This window comes from Saimiri boliviensis, chromosome 6 (genome assembly GCF_048565385.1).
Source record: "Saimiri boliviensis isolate mSaiBol1 chromosome 6, mSaiBol1.pri, whole genome shotgun sequence".
NCBI classification, from domain to species: domain Eukaryota; kingdom Metazoa; phylum Chordata; class Mammalia; order Primates; family Cebidae; genus Saimiri; species Saimiri boliviensis.
In genome coordinates this window covers 89426335-89440390 of record NC_133454.1, presented here as the reverse complement: position 1 = coordinate 89440390, position 14056 = coordinate 89426335, and the positions used below count along the sequence as shown (strand labels likewise).

General features: G+C 44.6%; 1 protein-coding gene across 11 annotated transcripts in view; it reads right to left on the bottom strand.

The window, feature by feature from the left end:
* Positions 1–14056, bottom strand: part of NAV2 (neuron navigator 2) — a 768220-nt gene that overhangs the window by 31676 nt on the left and 722488 nt on the right. For all 11 annotated transcript variants that reach the window (XM_074401233.1, XM_074401231.1, XM_074401234.1 and 8 more), the window contains 4 exons: positions 11790–11873; positions 11282–11393; positions 8787–8932; positions 5873–6045 (listed from right to left, as the gene is read on the bottom strand). In XM_074401233.1, the coding sequence (XP_074257334.1) occupies positions 5873–6045; positions 8787–8932; positions 11282–11393; positions 11790–11873 (515 nt within the window). The remainder of the gene's footprint in view (positions 1–5872; positions 6046–8786; positions 8933–11281; positions 11394–11789; positions 11874–14056) is intronic.

Here is a 14056-nt window from a genome sequence, read left to right as displayed (position 1 = left end):
TGAAGCCAATAGATTTGGGACTCAAAGGGCGACAGAGAAATGTCTTTAGAATTTACATCTTCCTTTCTTTCTCAGCTCTCTGTACTTTGAATAGCCTGTGGTTTGTGAGGTTTACTGATAGAACCATTCTCTTTTTCGTTTCTTTTCTTTTTTTTTTTGGTTTGGGAGGTTTGCAGGAGGAGCTTGCAAAAACTGGTTCTGTCTTGAGGTGATGATGGTTTCTTGGTTTAAATAGAGTGTCAAGTCTGAACAAAATTCCACTGTGATACTCCCGTCTTAGCCAAATCCTGCCCTACCTGGATCTTGAAGGCTCAGATTTGCTACAGAGAGCAGTCTGTTCCAGTTCATACCGTGTGAGACTGATCTGTCCAGCACTCCATGACAAAGCACTTTGCTCAAGTCATCTTCACACGGTTGCATCTTTTTCCCAGAAAGCTCTCAGCAAGAGAGAAAATACCTTTTTGGCACTCACTTTGTGGAATGTATCACATGGGTTATTTTGCAGAGCTTGGCCAATACAATCACTTTACAATGAGTAGCAAACTGAAATGAAGACAGTCTGTGTTGGGAAGGCCTTGTCCTCCCTATGCTCCTCCAGAATCAGCCAGCTCTCAGAAACACACAATGGTGAGGCCTCACGAGACAGATGCCCTATAACAGAGATGATGTTGAAAACACATTCTTTCGCAGCAGCCTTAACTAAGCTTTAGTTCCTAATCCTGCTGCCCAAGACAGAGTCTTCTCCCCTAGCTCCTTCTCTGACTAGACTTATGCTATATTGCTGTCAATTTCGTTTCACTTAACAATTTCGTTTCACTTAACCCTCTGCTTGGCTGCTGGCTCCTCGGGGACCAGGGTTATTCTCTGCGTCATTTCTGGTGTCTGATCACATTGACAAACACAAAATGGTTACCTAACAAATGCTTATGGAATACCTAAACAACTGGGCTAGGCATGTGAAGCATGTTATTCCATTTCCTTTGTACATTACTCACTCCACGAAGAGGTACTGTAATTATCTCCAGTTTTAAAATGGGGAGGCAGAGGCATGGAGATGAATGGGCCCAAGACTGCACTATTTAAAAATGATAGAGGCAGGATCAAACCTGGCAGGCCTGCTTAGCTCTAGAGCCTGCGCTCCTGAACTGTATGCACTAGGTGCTCAATACATGCTTGTCCACTTCATGAACTGCTTACTGAAGCAACCTGATGTGTGTTTTTTCCTACTCAGTCCCTTAACTGTCATTCAAGCATTTTTCCGCTGTCTTGTCCACAGTCAGGGCTGGTGGCATACCTAATTTTAAAATGCCTCGAGTGTGGGAAAATGTTGCCTTCCCACAACTACCATTCCTTTCGCCCACGGAGTGGGGAATTTTCTAAGTCCAATTGCTCTGCCTTTGGTTTTGTCTTTGAACTCCCTCTCACATCTAGATTTGCACATTCTTACAAACCTTTCAAGGTTGGAAATAAGCATTTGCTCTCAGCCTACCCTTTGGAAAACGAGACCAAAAACAAACATCTCCAGTGTGCATGGATGCTGTGGAATGTAAGAAAAGGCCTGGGGAGCCAGGAGTCAGCCTCGCCCGATTCCTCTGGGGAAAGTAGCTTGGAGGATAGTTCTGCCACGGTCCTGCACAGCTGAGTGCATCACCGCCTCTGTCTGCTCATCTTACTCGACCTCCCAGCAGCATCTGGCCCCGTTCCTATTCCCTCCCGCAACAGTTTTTCCTCTCTGCTCCTGGGTTTCCTCCCACCTTGCTGGCTAGCTGCTGTAACTCCTCTTTCTGAACTTCAAATATCAGAGTGTACTAGAGCCCCGTCCGTGCCCTCTGATCATCTTCATCTTCATTCAACCCCTTGGAGAGCTCTTCCAGGTATCCAGCTTTCAACATCACCAATGAGTCTGCGTCTCCCACATCTATACCTCTAGGAAGTCCAGGCCGGTCGACCTGGATATGGATGTCTGCTGGGCATCTCAAATTTAACATGACCAAGGCAGTGCTCCAACTCCCCACTCTGCCTCTCTCTGTCTCCCACTCATCCCAGGTACTCAAGCTGTAAATCTAGGAATATCCAAGGATGGTGCTTCTCTTCCCTTGCACTCACATCTGACCCATCGCCATACACTGCCAACTTTTCTTCAAGAACATCTCCTAAATCCATCCAGGACTCACCACTGTCATCAGTCACTCATTCATTCCACCAAATATTTCAGCGTCTGCAAAACCAACAGAGCACCTTCGTCCAAGGAGCTTCTACTATAGATCTGGGGTGGGGGTGGGGGACAGAGAACACATAATCAAGGAAAACCTGTACGTCAGGTGTCAGGGGGCAACATGTGCAATGGGGAAAAATGAAGCAGGGGCAAAGGGACATGGGGAGCACCGGCTGGTGGTGGAATGTTGGTTTATACAGGTGAATGGGCAAGGCCTTATTCATTAGGTCACATTGAGCAGAGACCTAAGGAAACCAATATCTGATGGGAGAGTGTACCAGGCGGAGGACACAGGAAGGGCAAAGGCTTTGAGGTGGAGAGTGTGACTGGAATGTTCAAAGTACATGTGGCCAGAGTGGCTAAGATCCCCTAGGTGATCTCCCTTCCCCATATTCCTTACATATGGAACAGAGACTAATCTTTGTAAATTCAGATTATCGGGTATTTCTGTTTCAAACTCCACCACAGCCACCCATTATACACGACATCGAATGCAAATTCACTTCAAAGCCTTGCATGCTCCAGGCCCTGACTATGTCTATGGCCTCTTTGCACATGTGGGAAGTCATGCTGTCCATCCCTCTCTCTCTCAGACACATCAAACCTGTTTCCACGTTAGGTTCCTTGTGTTATTTATTTCTTGGGTTGGAAAGACTGCCCTGCTCATTGGGAGGCTGGGGTGGCAGAGGCTGCTGTGTGTTCACCAAAGCCCATTTCCTCCTTTACTTCTTCCCGTGCAGGTGGTATGACTTTGAGTCTTGCTCAGTGGACTGCGCTGGAAGAGGTGATGTAAGCCTCTTCTGGGCCTAGTCCTTAAAAACCCTCGGCACTCCTCACATCCCCACGCCCACTGGCTGGACACAGAGCACTGAGCAGAGAACTGGGCCCTGTGGATGGTGGGAGCCTCGGTGCCTACATCACTAGAAGGCACCTGCTGACTAGGGCTATCTGTATTGGGTTTGGAGTGAGCAAGAAATAAAGTAATATGTAAAGCTGCTGAGCATTGGGCTGAGTTTGTTACAGCAGCTAATGTTATTGACTGAAACTAACCCAGTGGTTCCCCCTGGCATGCAGATCTCAGCTGAAATGTCACCTACTCAGAGGGGTGTTTCCTGACCACTCCATCTAAAGTTGCTGCCAAGGGTCTCTGTATCTCAGCACTGTTTTAATTCACAGCATTAGCCCTTAGCACTCTCTGATTTTCCTAGTTTATTCAGGATTTATTTGTTTAACATTCATCTCCTCTCTTGGTATACAGGGTCTATGAGTAGGAGCTTTGTCTTGTACTCTACTGTAACTACAACTGAGAATGGGGCCTTCAGAGTGAAAGTTCAGGAATCAAATGAACTGTACTACGCCATGCCTCCACTAGTCTTTAGTCTTTTCAGAGGTGGAAATCTGTTTATCTTTTTTTTTTTTTTTTTTTTTTTTTTTGAGACAAAGTCTTGCTCTTGCTCTATCACCCAGGCTGGAGTGCAGTGGCACAATCTTGGCTCGTTGCAATCTCTACCTTCAGGGTTCAAGCAATTCTCTGCCTCAGCCTCCCAAGTAGCTGGGATTACAGGTGCCCACCACCACCCCTAGTTAATTTTTGTATTTTTAGTAGAGATAGGGTTTCATCATCTTGGCCAGGCTGGTCTTGAACTCCTGACCTCGTGATCCACCCGCCTTGGCCTCCCAAAGTGTGAGCCACTGTGCCCGGCCTTTTTTTTTTTTTTTTGAGACAGAGTTTGCTCTTGTTGTCCAGGCTGGAGTGCAATGGCGTGATCTCAGCTCCCTGCAACCTCCATCTCCTGGGTTCAAGTGACTGTCCTGCTTCAGCCTTCCAAGTAGCTGGGATTATAGGCATACACCACTATGCCTGGCTTATTTTGTATTTTTAGTAGAGATGGGGTTTCTCCATGTTGCTCAAGCTGATCTTGAACTCCTGGCCTCAGATGATACACCTGCCATGGCCTCCCAAAGTGCTGGGATTACAAGCGCCGCACTTGGCCTTTTTTTTTTTTTTTTTAAAATAGAGACATGGCCTCATGCTGTCACCCAGGCTGGCGTATAGTGTGATCACAGCTCACTGAAGCCTCAAATTCCTGTGATCAAATGACCCTCATACCTTAACCTCTCAAGTAGCTGGGACTACGAATATTTGACACCATGCCTGACTAATTATAAAAACTTTTTTTTTGGTAGAGACAGAGTCTTACTATGTTGACCAGGCTAGTGGCCAACTCTTGGCCTCAAGCAATCCTCCCTCCTTAGCCTCCCAAAGTGCTGGGATTACAGGTATCAGTAACTGCACCTGGCTTGGTTAACATCTTTTTGGTTTCTTTAGAACATCTGGAATAGTGCTCTGCTCAAACAGGTTGCTATATAAAAAAATTAAATCAATCAATAAAGAAGAGATGATGAGTTCCTTTTTCTCCTGGTCAGGAGACAACTGAGTTGGGATGTTTTGGGATGATGGCATGTGTGAGAGTCACAGGCAACTTGTTCTTTACTCCTTCCTTAAGCACTCTGCAGATAAAAGAGGACTCTCAGTCATGTGTCTAGTTCTTAACTCAGAATAACACAGGGCACTGGGCTGGGCACCACAGGGGCACACTAAAGTCCAGTCCCTCAGTTCTCTTCTTCCTTCTCCCATTCAGAGTTTTATCCTCACCCATAACAACAGGAAGTACATATCCCTGTAGCCACTCTCTTACTAGGGTGCACCCCAAGAAAAGAGGAACTGATCATCGAACTCAGTAAAATGGAGACCCTGACAGTGCCATGTTTCAATAGCGGGTACGGTTGCTTAAAAGTCATAACTCCACTATCCTCTGTTTCCTCTCTTCCACTTCCCACCTTCCATGCAGTTGGTGTGCTACAAAGACCTGGCCTCTGGACAGGCTGATTTTGCCTGTTCTCCCTCTACCCATCTGGTAAGCCGCTAAGGCAGGGCCTTAGGACACTTACACTGTCTTCAGTGGGCTGGCTGACTAAGTGGACTTAGAGTCAGCTCCACAGACCTGCTCCAACGAGAATGAAGAAAGATGAACAGGAAGGAAAAGGCCCTTCACGCATAGTATTTAACTGGGCCCTCCCGAGAATCCAGTGAAGTAGATATAATGGACCCCATCTTTACTAGTGAGGAAACTGAAGTTTATACAACCAAGCCTCTTTCTCTAACCCTATCTCTGCTCTGACCCTGGCCATGACTTCCCTCTTCTCCCAGGCACTGTCTGTTCTCGCTGGTAACTTTCCTTGAAGACTAAGTGTGCTCCAGTTCTTTCATTCTCGGCCTGGTATAGCATGGTCTCAAAAGAAATTCAGCCCTACTGGGGAGGGCCAGACTTTCTTACTGCTGCAGGAAGCAAGCTCCTTTATACCAATTTATCTTGTTCAATTCTTAGGGCTAGGGTAAGTACACAACCACCATTGCCCAAACTGACATGTAAAGGTATGGAAACAAGGAGAAGTGAAGCAACCTGCTAGCTGCGGACACTGATACTACCAGAAAAAAACCTAAGTTTCCTTTCTCTTTCAGCTTTCCCAGTCGTAAAGCATTGAAAGAACATGCCCAGTCCTGCTAAAGCAAAGCATAACAGGTCTCCTAGATATTCCTATTGGAGAGGGTTCTCAGGGGCCAAAGATGTCATCTGACAAGACAGACAGACTTACAGAGAGTTGGAGTGGGAATTCCTCAGCAGTGGGGTGGAACCTGTGGACCCGTTGTGTGGTAACTTTGGTGAGGAAGGCAAAGAAGAATCCGTCATCTCCTCAATGTCTGAATGAGAGGACGCAGATTTGGGGGACTTCTTCTTCCCGAAAGCTTGCTTGAAGGAGCTGCGTAACTGAATATACAAGACTGTCAGCCTCGCAGCCAGGGCAACCAACGCTTAGGCCTTGGCAAAACAGGGACATGCACACGAAAAAGCAATTAATTCTCTCATGTTTTCCCCCACCAATGGAAAAGGTTCCCAAGAGCTCTTTTGAATCAGTGCATTAAGGGAAGAAGAGTTATCTGGCGTTGCCAGCTTGAGGGACTGCACCTGTGGGTAACATTCCATGCCTACTCTTGGTTCAAGACTAGATGCCAACAGCAAGACAGAGCCTGGCTCAGCAGATGGATGCTGGGAAGATGAGGTTACACAGCAACAAAGCAGGATGCTCAGACATGGTGACGGATGCGGATGAGGTTAGTCATATCAATGGATGGGTTAGCTTGGTATCTGATATTAAAGTTGGTCTTGCTTACCTCATTGACCTGCCAGAGGAAACGCAAGCAAAAATGGGGAAGGGGGAGGAAAAAAGACAATTTTTTAACAGAGAAAGCCAGTGACAGGGAAAGCTTCGGACTTTCAGACACAACATGGCTAATAATAAACACCACACACAGGGGAGGTTTCTAGTAGGAGCATAAATCTTTAAAAGCACTGGGGACATGTTCCTCCTTTCTGAAAGGAAGGCAATAGCAGGCTGGCGAGTATTCTACAATTCCAGTTCTTCCAGCTTTTCCCTGCCTGGCCGAAATGGCTGCCTCCCACCTTCCTGTGCTTCTCCTTCTCTTCTTTTCTCTTGTCAGTCACCTCTCTGTGCCTTAGTTTTTTGGGGAGGGTGGAGAGGATATCTTATTTTTTTGAGCAATTCTAGATTCACTGTTACACTTGCCCTGGATGGCTGCTTAACCTAACCACTTACGAGTTTCTGCTATTTGTGTATATAAGAAGATAATCTAATATGCAGCATATTAGCCATCTCACTTGTTACTCAGAAAATGGTTATTTCAAAAAAAAGTTATTAACTATATGGGGAAAATGTTACAGTTTCCTCAGATCATGGGATGAATCTGAAAATTCTTTTCCCCCCTATTGCAGGAACATAAAGAATTAGAGTGCAATGTCTTCTCTGAAAGTCATAATCAGCACTCATTTTTCTTGGCCAAAAACTAATGTTTCTTCTTGACAAAAGGCCTTTTAGAAGTAATTTCCCTTTTCTAAAGTCTTTTTTCCTTGTGAAAATATATTCCAGGGGTTTTCTTAGCCAGTGAAAACTTCAGAAAACAGGCCATTCTAAAAATTGATGAGATTTTTCTCCCATCAATGGGTTGCATCTGTAATAAACTACATGTCCAGCTTTTGGGCAAATCTAGACCCCATTTATCTCCCATTTCCTACTTCTGATCATATTTCCAGAGAGTAGTCACAGAAACAGAAGGATTAGGGTCACAAGCCATCAGCTGAAATCCTTGGCTCTACCTCTGGTGAAAAGCCAGGTGGAAGAGGAGATTACAAAGATCAGACAGAGCTAAGCTTTTGGATTAGCTGAGGATGCCAATTATCCATCTTCCCTGATTTGATTGATAACCAGGCGTTGTCTTAAAGCAACATATGCAAGTTTTTTTTCTTCAAGAAAATAGAATAGCCACTATTTTTCACAGAAAACATCTCTCATCACTTTGAAAATCAAAGCAGACCATGTTTATCAATTGCATATTAGAGATAGCAATATGAATTAATCCTATCTGTGTTTAGTCATAACAAATAATTTGACTAAGAGTCATTAGTAACTTAAAAAAGAAAATTTAATCAGAATGATGAGAGGGTCACACTAAACTGGCTTTTTAGCTTGCTTCCAGTGCAAGTCACTGACAACCAAAATGACTAAATCCCTAACGTCTCTATCACTAGACCTCGCCACCCATCCAAGATAACACAAAATGAGTGAGAAGTGTACAGAATGAATGAGGACACTGTAGCTACTAGTGAAACAGGATGCCATCAGCACAAATGGGGCCCAGAGGCCACTGGTCAACTCCAGATCAACTTGGGATATTCTTGCACTGAAGACAAGGGATAGCAAATCTCAGAGCTCTGCAGCCTTGAAAGCAGAGCTAAAAAAAACTGGATGGAGAGTGAGGGGTAGAATTTTTCTAGGAAAGTAGAAAACACCACTGCACACAATTCAAATAACTCTTGGGAGTATGAATACATGAAGAAACACTGCAATGGAGGCTGATTCTATGAAACTTACTATTTGAGGTACAACCCTCAGTTTAGAACTACTTGCTAACTTCTAACATTGATATTAGGAAACTTTTATTTATAGGACGTGGTCAAAAAGTTTTCAAAGAGAGGGTTGCTTTGATGCTATCCTAAGCAATTATGTAAATAAATAGATAATGATTATGGCTAAAGATGGGACAACTAGCAATATGCTCAGAAAATATTTTGGATCTAACTAAGAAGAAACCACTTAAGAATAACTTTGCTCTAGTACCTGAAACTTTGTGGCCAACATATAATGAGGAAGAAATGACACATATATGAAATGAAAGATGAGTACTTTATGAAAAGTCTCATGAAAGAGAAAAAAATACAAGGTGGTAGGGATGTTGTAGATTCTAGTATTTTGCTGAGCACCATATTGATTTTAGTAAAAATCTATCCACAAACCATTTCCTGGGATCTACTCCCAAAGGGCTATGTTCCACACATAGTAGCTGGGCTGGGCTTTATCTGGGGGGATACACCAGCCAGTTCTGTAACTGACTCTGTCCCTCAGTTTCCAGGAAAGTGTCTGGGTATGCACTCACCCAGTTCTTCCTCTTCTTCTTCTTTGAGTCACTCTCTATGTTGCTGCCCACGCTGGAGTGGCTGGTGGCACTGTTGATGCTGGAGACGCTGTCTGAGGAGTGCTGCCTGCGGATGCGGAGGTCTGCAGATTGGGCAGTGCCGTTTCCTAGAGACCAAGGCAGGGCGTATCAGTAGCTGTCAACCTGAGCCCTGCTCTTTATCTCAGGATTTTGCCACTTAAGCAAAACCCACCCACCTGAGGACTACTAGACTGTGTCCCACTAGTAGTGTGTTCCACTTAGACATCACCTCTGTTCCCTGTAGCTGTTTCTAAGATTCTTGAGTAGGTGGGTGCATTGCCCTCTTTGGTCAATTAAATGAGGTCTATCTCTTCCTACTTTACACAACAGAAGGCAAGGGAGGTATAGGGAGAACTTCCCCAACACCAGCTGTTAAGCTTCAGATAGGTGTGGGAATCTGCTTGTGAATTGCAGCAGTCGTCACCTTCATTGCTAGCCCCCTCCCTGTCCTGCTCTCCGGGCACCTGCCACAGTGGCTTTCTTGCAGACCTTTGGAAGTGATATGCCTGCCTCATCTAGGGCCTTTCCATGTGCTATCCCTCTACCTGGATGTTCTTTTCCCTTCACTCCACCCAGCCAACTCTTTTGCAAATCCTTCCCATTTCAAAGCTATCATCACTTTTTCAGGAGGCCCAATAGATGAAAGAACACTGACATGGAAAATGTGTGATATCTGACATAAAGTTTGCAGATAGTTTTCCTCATTAAAACAGAACTACACCTAAAGGCTGATCTTTGAGAACACTGGTTGGAGGGTCAGACTGATTCATCAGGTTCTAGCCCCATTTCAGTTTCTCCCTAATCCCTGACCTTAAAAAGTGACTCTTGGCTGGGCGTAGTGGCTCACGCCTGTAATCCCAGCACTTTGGGAGGCCAAGGTAGGCAGATCACTTGAGGAGTTTGAGACCAGTCTGGCCAACATGGTGAAACGCGGTTTCTACTAAAAATACAAAAACTAGCCAGGCATGGTGATGTGTGCCTGCAGTCCCAGCTACTCAGGAGGCTGAGGCAGGAGAATCACTGGAACGTGGGAGGTGGAGGTTGCAGTGAGCCGAGATTGTGCCATTACACTCCAGCCTGGGGGACACAGTGAGACTCCATCTCAAAAAAAAAAAAAAAGAAAGAAAGAAAGAGACTCTCATTTATGAACCCTAGTATCCTCATCAGTACAATGAGGAAAGAACAGAATTACACTCACAAGATTTGTGTAGAAAGAAAACCAAATAATGAAAACATTGAAACACTTAGCACTGCACTTAGAGCATAGTAAGTGTTCCGTAAATGCTAGCTATCCATATTACTACTATGATTGCTACACTGTCAATATTATTATTATAAGAGCTAACTCACCTGCACTCCTACACTACCCTAAGATACACAAGGACAAAGTAATTTACTTAGAAATATTTTCCTGGGCTGGGCTGGGCATGGTGGCTCAAGCCTGTAATCTCAGCACTTTGGGAGGCCGAGGCAGGTGGATCACGAGGTCGAGAGATCGAGACCATCCTGGTCAACAAGGTGAAACCCCGTCTCTACTAAAAATACAAAAAATTAGCTGGGCATGGTGGCGCGTGCCTGTAATCCCAGCTATTCAGGAGGCTGAGGCAGGAGAATTGCCTGAACCCAGGAGGCGGAGGTTGCAGTGAGCCGAGATCGCGCCATTGCACTCCAGCCTGGGTAACAAGAGCGAAACTCCGTCTCAAAAAAAAAAAAAAAAGATATTTTCCTGGGCTGGATGCAGTGGCTCATGCCTGTAATCCCAGCACTTTGGGAGGCTGGGGTGGGTGGATCACTTAAGGCCAGGAGTTCAAGACCAGCCTAGCCAACATGGTGAAACATTGTCTCCACTAAGAATACATAAATTAGCCAGGTGTGATGGTGCATGCCTGTAATCCCAGCTACTTGGGAGGCTGAGGCAGGAGAATCACTTTAACCCTGGAAGCAGAGGTTGCAGTGAGCCAAGACTGCACCACTGCACTCCAGCCTGGGTGACAGAGCAAGACGCTGTCTCAGAAAAGAAAAGAAAAGAAAAGAAAAGAAAAGAAAAGAAAAGAAAAGAAAAGAAAAGAAAAGAAATGTTTTCCTGGACAAATAAGGAAGGGACTCAGTTTAGCTTATCTCACATATCAGCATGTAAATATCAGAGTGCTAGTGAAACGAAGGGTTGTAAAACACTTTAATGTTCTAGCAATAGAAACATGTTTTCTTCCACTTTTCAGATATATCAGAAAAGAGGATGAACTACCATAGCCATCTTCATGGAGGCCAGAAGTGACTCAATTAAGGTATTTGCCTTCCAGGTCCTGCCCATCTGACATGGAGCTGAATTATGCAGACACCTGTCCTCTAGCAGGGAGGTTGCATCATATGATGGCAGGTTAGGGCTCCTAAGGGCAGGCAGATCTTCTGGCTAAAGGCTGTTTCCCTCACTTTACCTTTGCAGTTGAGCTCAGGTGTGTTAATTACTCCATTAATGGCAGCCTGGGCAGCTGCGTTCTGTTTCTTCAGCAGCTCAATGGTTTTTCTTAACTCATTCAGTTCTGAATCCTAGGGAACAGAAAGAATTATTTGTCAGCCTAAAACCATTCTGTGCAGAGTTCAACTGAAGTATAACTTAGCTTCAACACAGGAGGGGAGTGAATGAAGTAGTTCAACCAAACCTTTCAGATGGATCAAGGGGCATGAACAAACACATAAGAGTAGGGTTATAAATACAAGATCTATCATTGATGCCATTATCACTCAACCTGTCATATTTTCACTCAACAGACTGAACTCCTTACAATTAAACTTTAACAGTTCAAGAAGTACATTAACATCTGTACAATGATCTGAAATGAAATATAATGATCTGAAATGAAAGAACAGAATTTTCAGGTTTGTTGTTGACTCCAAGGGGGTGGTAGCAGTGGTGGTGGTATGAAAGTACGCTTTCTGCCTTACCTTCTGCTCAGCTGTCATGGTCAGACTCTGGAGCCTGATTGTCATGTTACCAAGACTCTGTTCAAAGGCTGCCACGAGGTGAGCCTGGAGGGGAAGACACAGCCTCAGTTATATTACTTTACAAGGCAAGAGTGCTTAGAAGGTGCTGGCTCTGAATGACGGAAATCCTGTGGGTCCACTTGATCTAGGCTACTCCTTCAGCCTCCTCTTGAATCCCACTCCCCACCCTCTGGGATCTAATCACTCCAGTCTTTTACTTGCTCAAACACCCAGTGCGCCTTCTCACCTTGCGACCTTTGTAAAAATCTTTTCCCCTCTATCTGAAATGCTCTTCCTTTCACACCTTTCTCCCATTCCTTGCCTAATAATTTTTACCTGTCTAAAAGCACTCTCAGCTCATACCTTCAAGACACCCTCATATGCACTTTCACAAGCAAACTGTACTTCTGACTACACTTTGAGATATCACAGTTAAAAATACATGCAGTCTTGTAACTGTTCGTGTATGTCTGTCTTCTTCACTGCAGTGCAGGATGATCTTCTGTTCACCAAGTGCTAAGCTCACAGCAGAGGCTCATATTAAGCATGTCAGTAGAATGAAAAAACAAAATGGTTGGCACAGTTTGCTTGTTATAATCCTGGTTAATAAAAAGCCACTGAAAGGCCCATCTGCTACCTCCTCGGAGAAAGGTTTCCCAGTTCCTCCAGGGAGTTACCACTTTCCCACAGGCTTTCACGTACTTTTATACACTTCTGTTAGAGTATGACATAAGATGTACCATTATTTTATATTTCTAAGAATTTTTTTTTTTTTTTTTTTTTTTGAGACGGAGTTTCGCTCTTGTTACCCGGGCTGGAGTGCAATGGCGCGATCTCGGCTCACCGCAACCTCCGCCTCCTTGGTTCAGGCAATTCTCCTGCCTCAGCCTCCTGAGTAGCTGGGATTACAGGCACGCGCCACTATGCCCAGCTAATTTTTTGTATTTTTAGTACAGACGGGGTTTCACCATGTTGACCAGGTTGGTCTCGATCACTCGACTTTGTGATCCACCCACCTCGGCCTCCCAAAGTGCTGGGATTACAGACTTGAGCCACCGCGCCCGGCCTTATATTTCTAAGAATTTTTAAAAATGTTTCCAGTTATAAGTAAAATAGCATCCAATTTCCAGGGATGTTAAACTACAAAAAAAAGAAGAGAGTATATCTAAGACTTGGGAAATGTGGTGTTTTCATGACTGCCACTTTCTCTACAACTCTCTTCAAGGGTAAGAGGTAACTTTGTGTCCCAACACTAAACTTTTGCCTGCAACACAGAGTAGTAAGTGATATATTAGTTGACTGAGAATCCTGGTAATGTTATTAAAACCAAGAATAAAGAACAGGTGCTTTTTCAAACAGTCATGCTAAGGAATTTCTAGCAATAGACTGAAGAATCTATTTGGCAGCTAGGATCTTCTAACCTCCAATCTCTACTTGCATAAATGGAATAATGGCATGTCCAAAAGTGAGAAGCATTTGGGCAGCAGCAGAGACAGATCACCAGACTATGCACTTGATGAGGGCTGACACCATGTCTATGTTGCTCCTCACTGTATCCACACTGCTGGTACAAAAACAGCCACTTGATCATGTATGTTGGATGAGTGATTAAAGGATTGAGAAGAAAAGCACTTGGATGCAGGAGGCAGTGTAGCACAGGGGAAGGGAACAGGATTCAGAGTTAGAGGTCTTCAGCTCTCCCTGTAGTTCCTTTTGATTGCCCATAACACTGAGCAAATCACCTAATCCTACTGGCCTCGGCTTCATCTATGAAATTATACCAATATCTGTTTTCCTACCAGGGTTATTTTCAGCGCTAAATGAAACAAAACTGGTGAAAATGATCTATGAACTGTTCAGAAACTACAAAACACAGGAATGCATGGACACCTGTGGGGGAAGAAAGGGGTTTGGGAACGATAAAGTGACAAGAGAAACTATGAGACGAGTGAGAGTACCTGAGAACACAGGTGTAGGGACTGGAAGTAGAAACACAGTGAGCTACAAGACGGAGAGGGGCAGAGGATGCATGGGAGGATCTTGGGAGAGGTAAGATTTCATCATGCTGTCAAATTTGAGAGGAAGAGATGACTGACGCACACAGTGAGGAATGAACACTGGATAAGTGAGGGGTGGGAAGCAGCTTTGGCTGTGCACTGTGAGGAGGCGCAGTGACATTTCAATGTAAGGAGAGATGTGAGGGTTGAAGAGAGGCTTGTTATTAGACT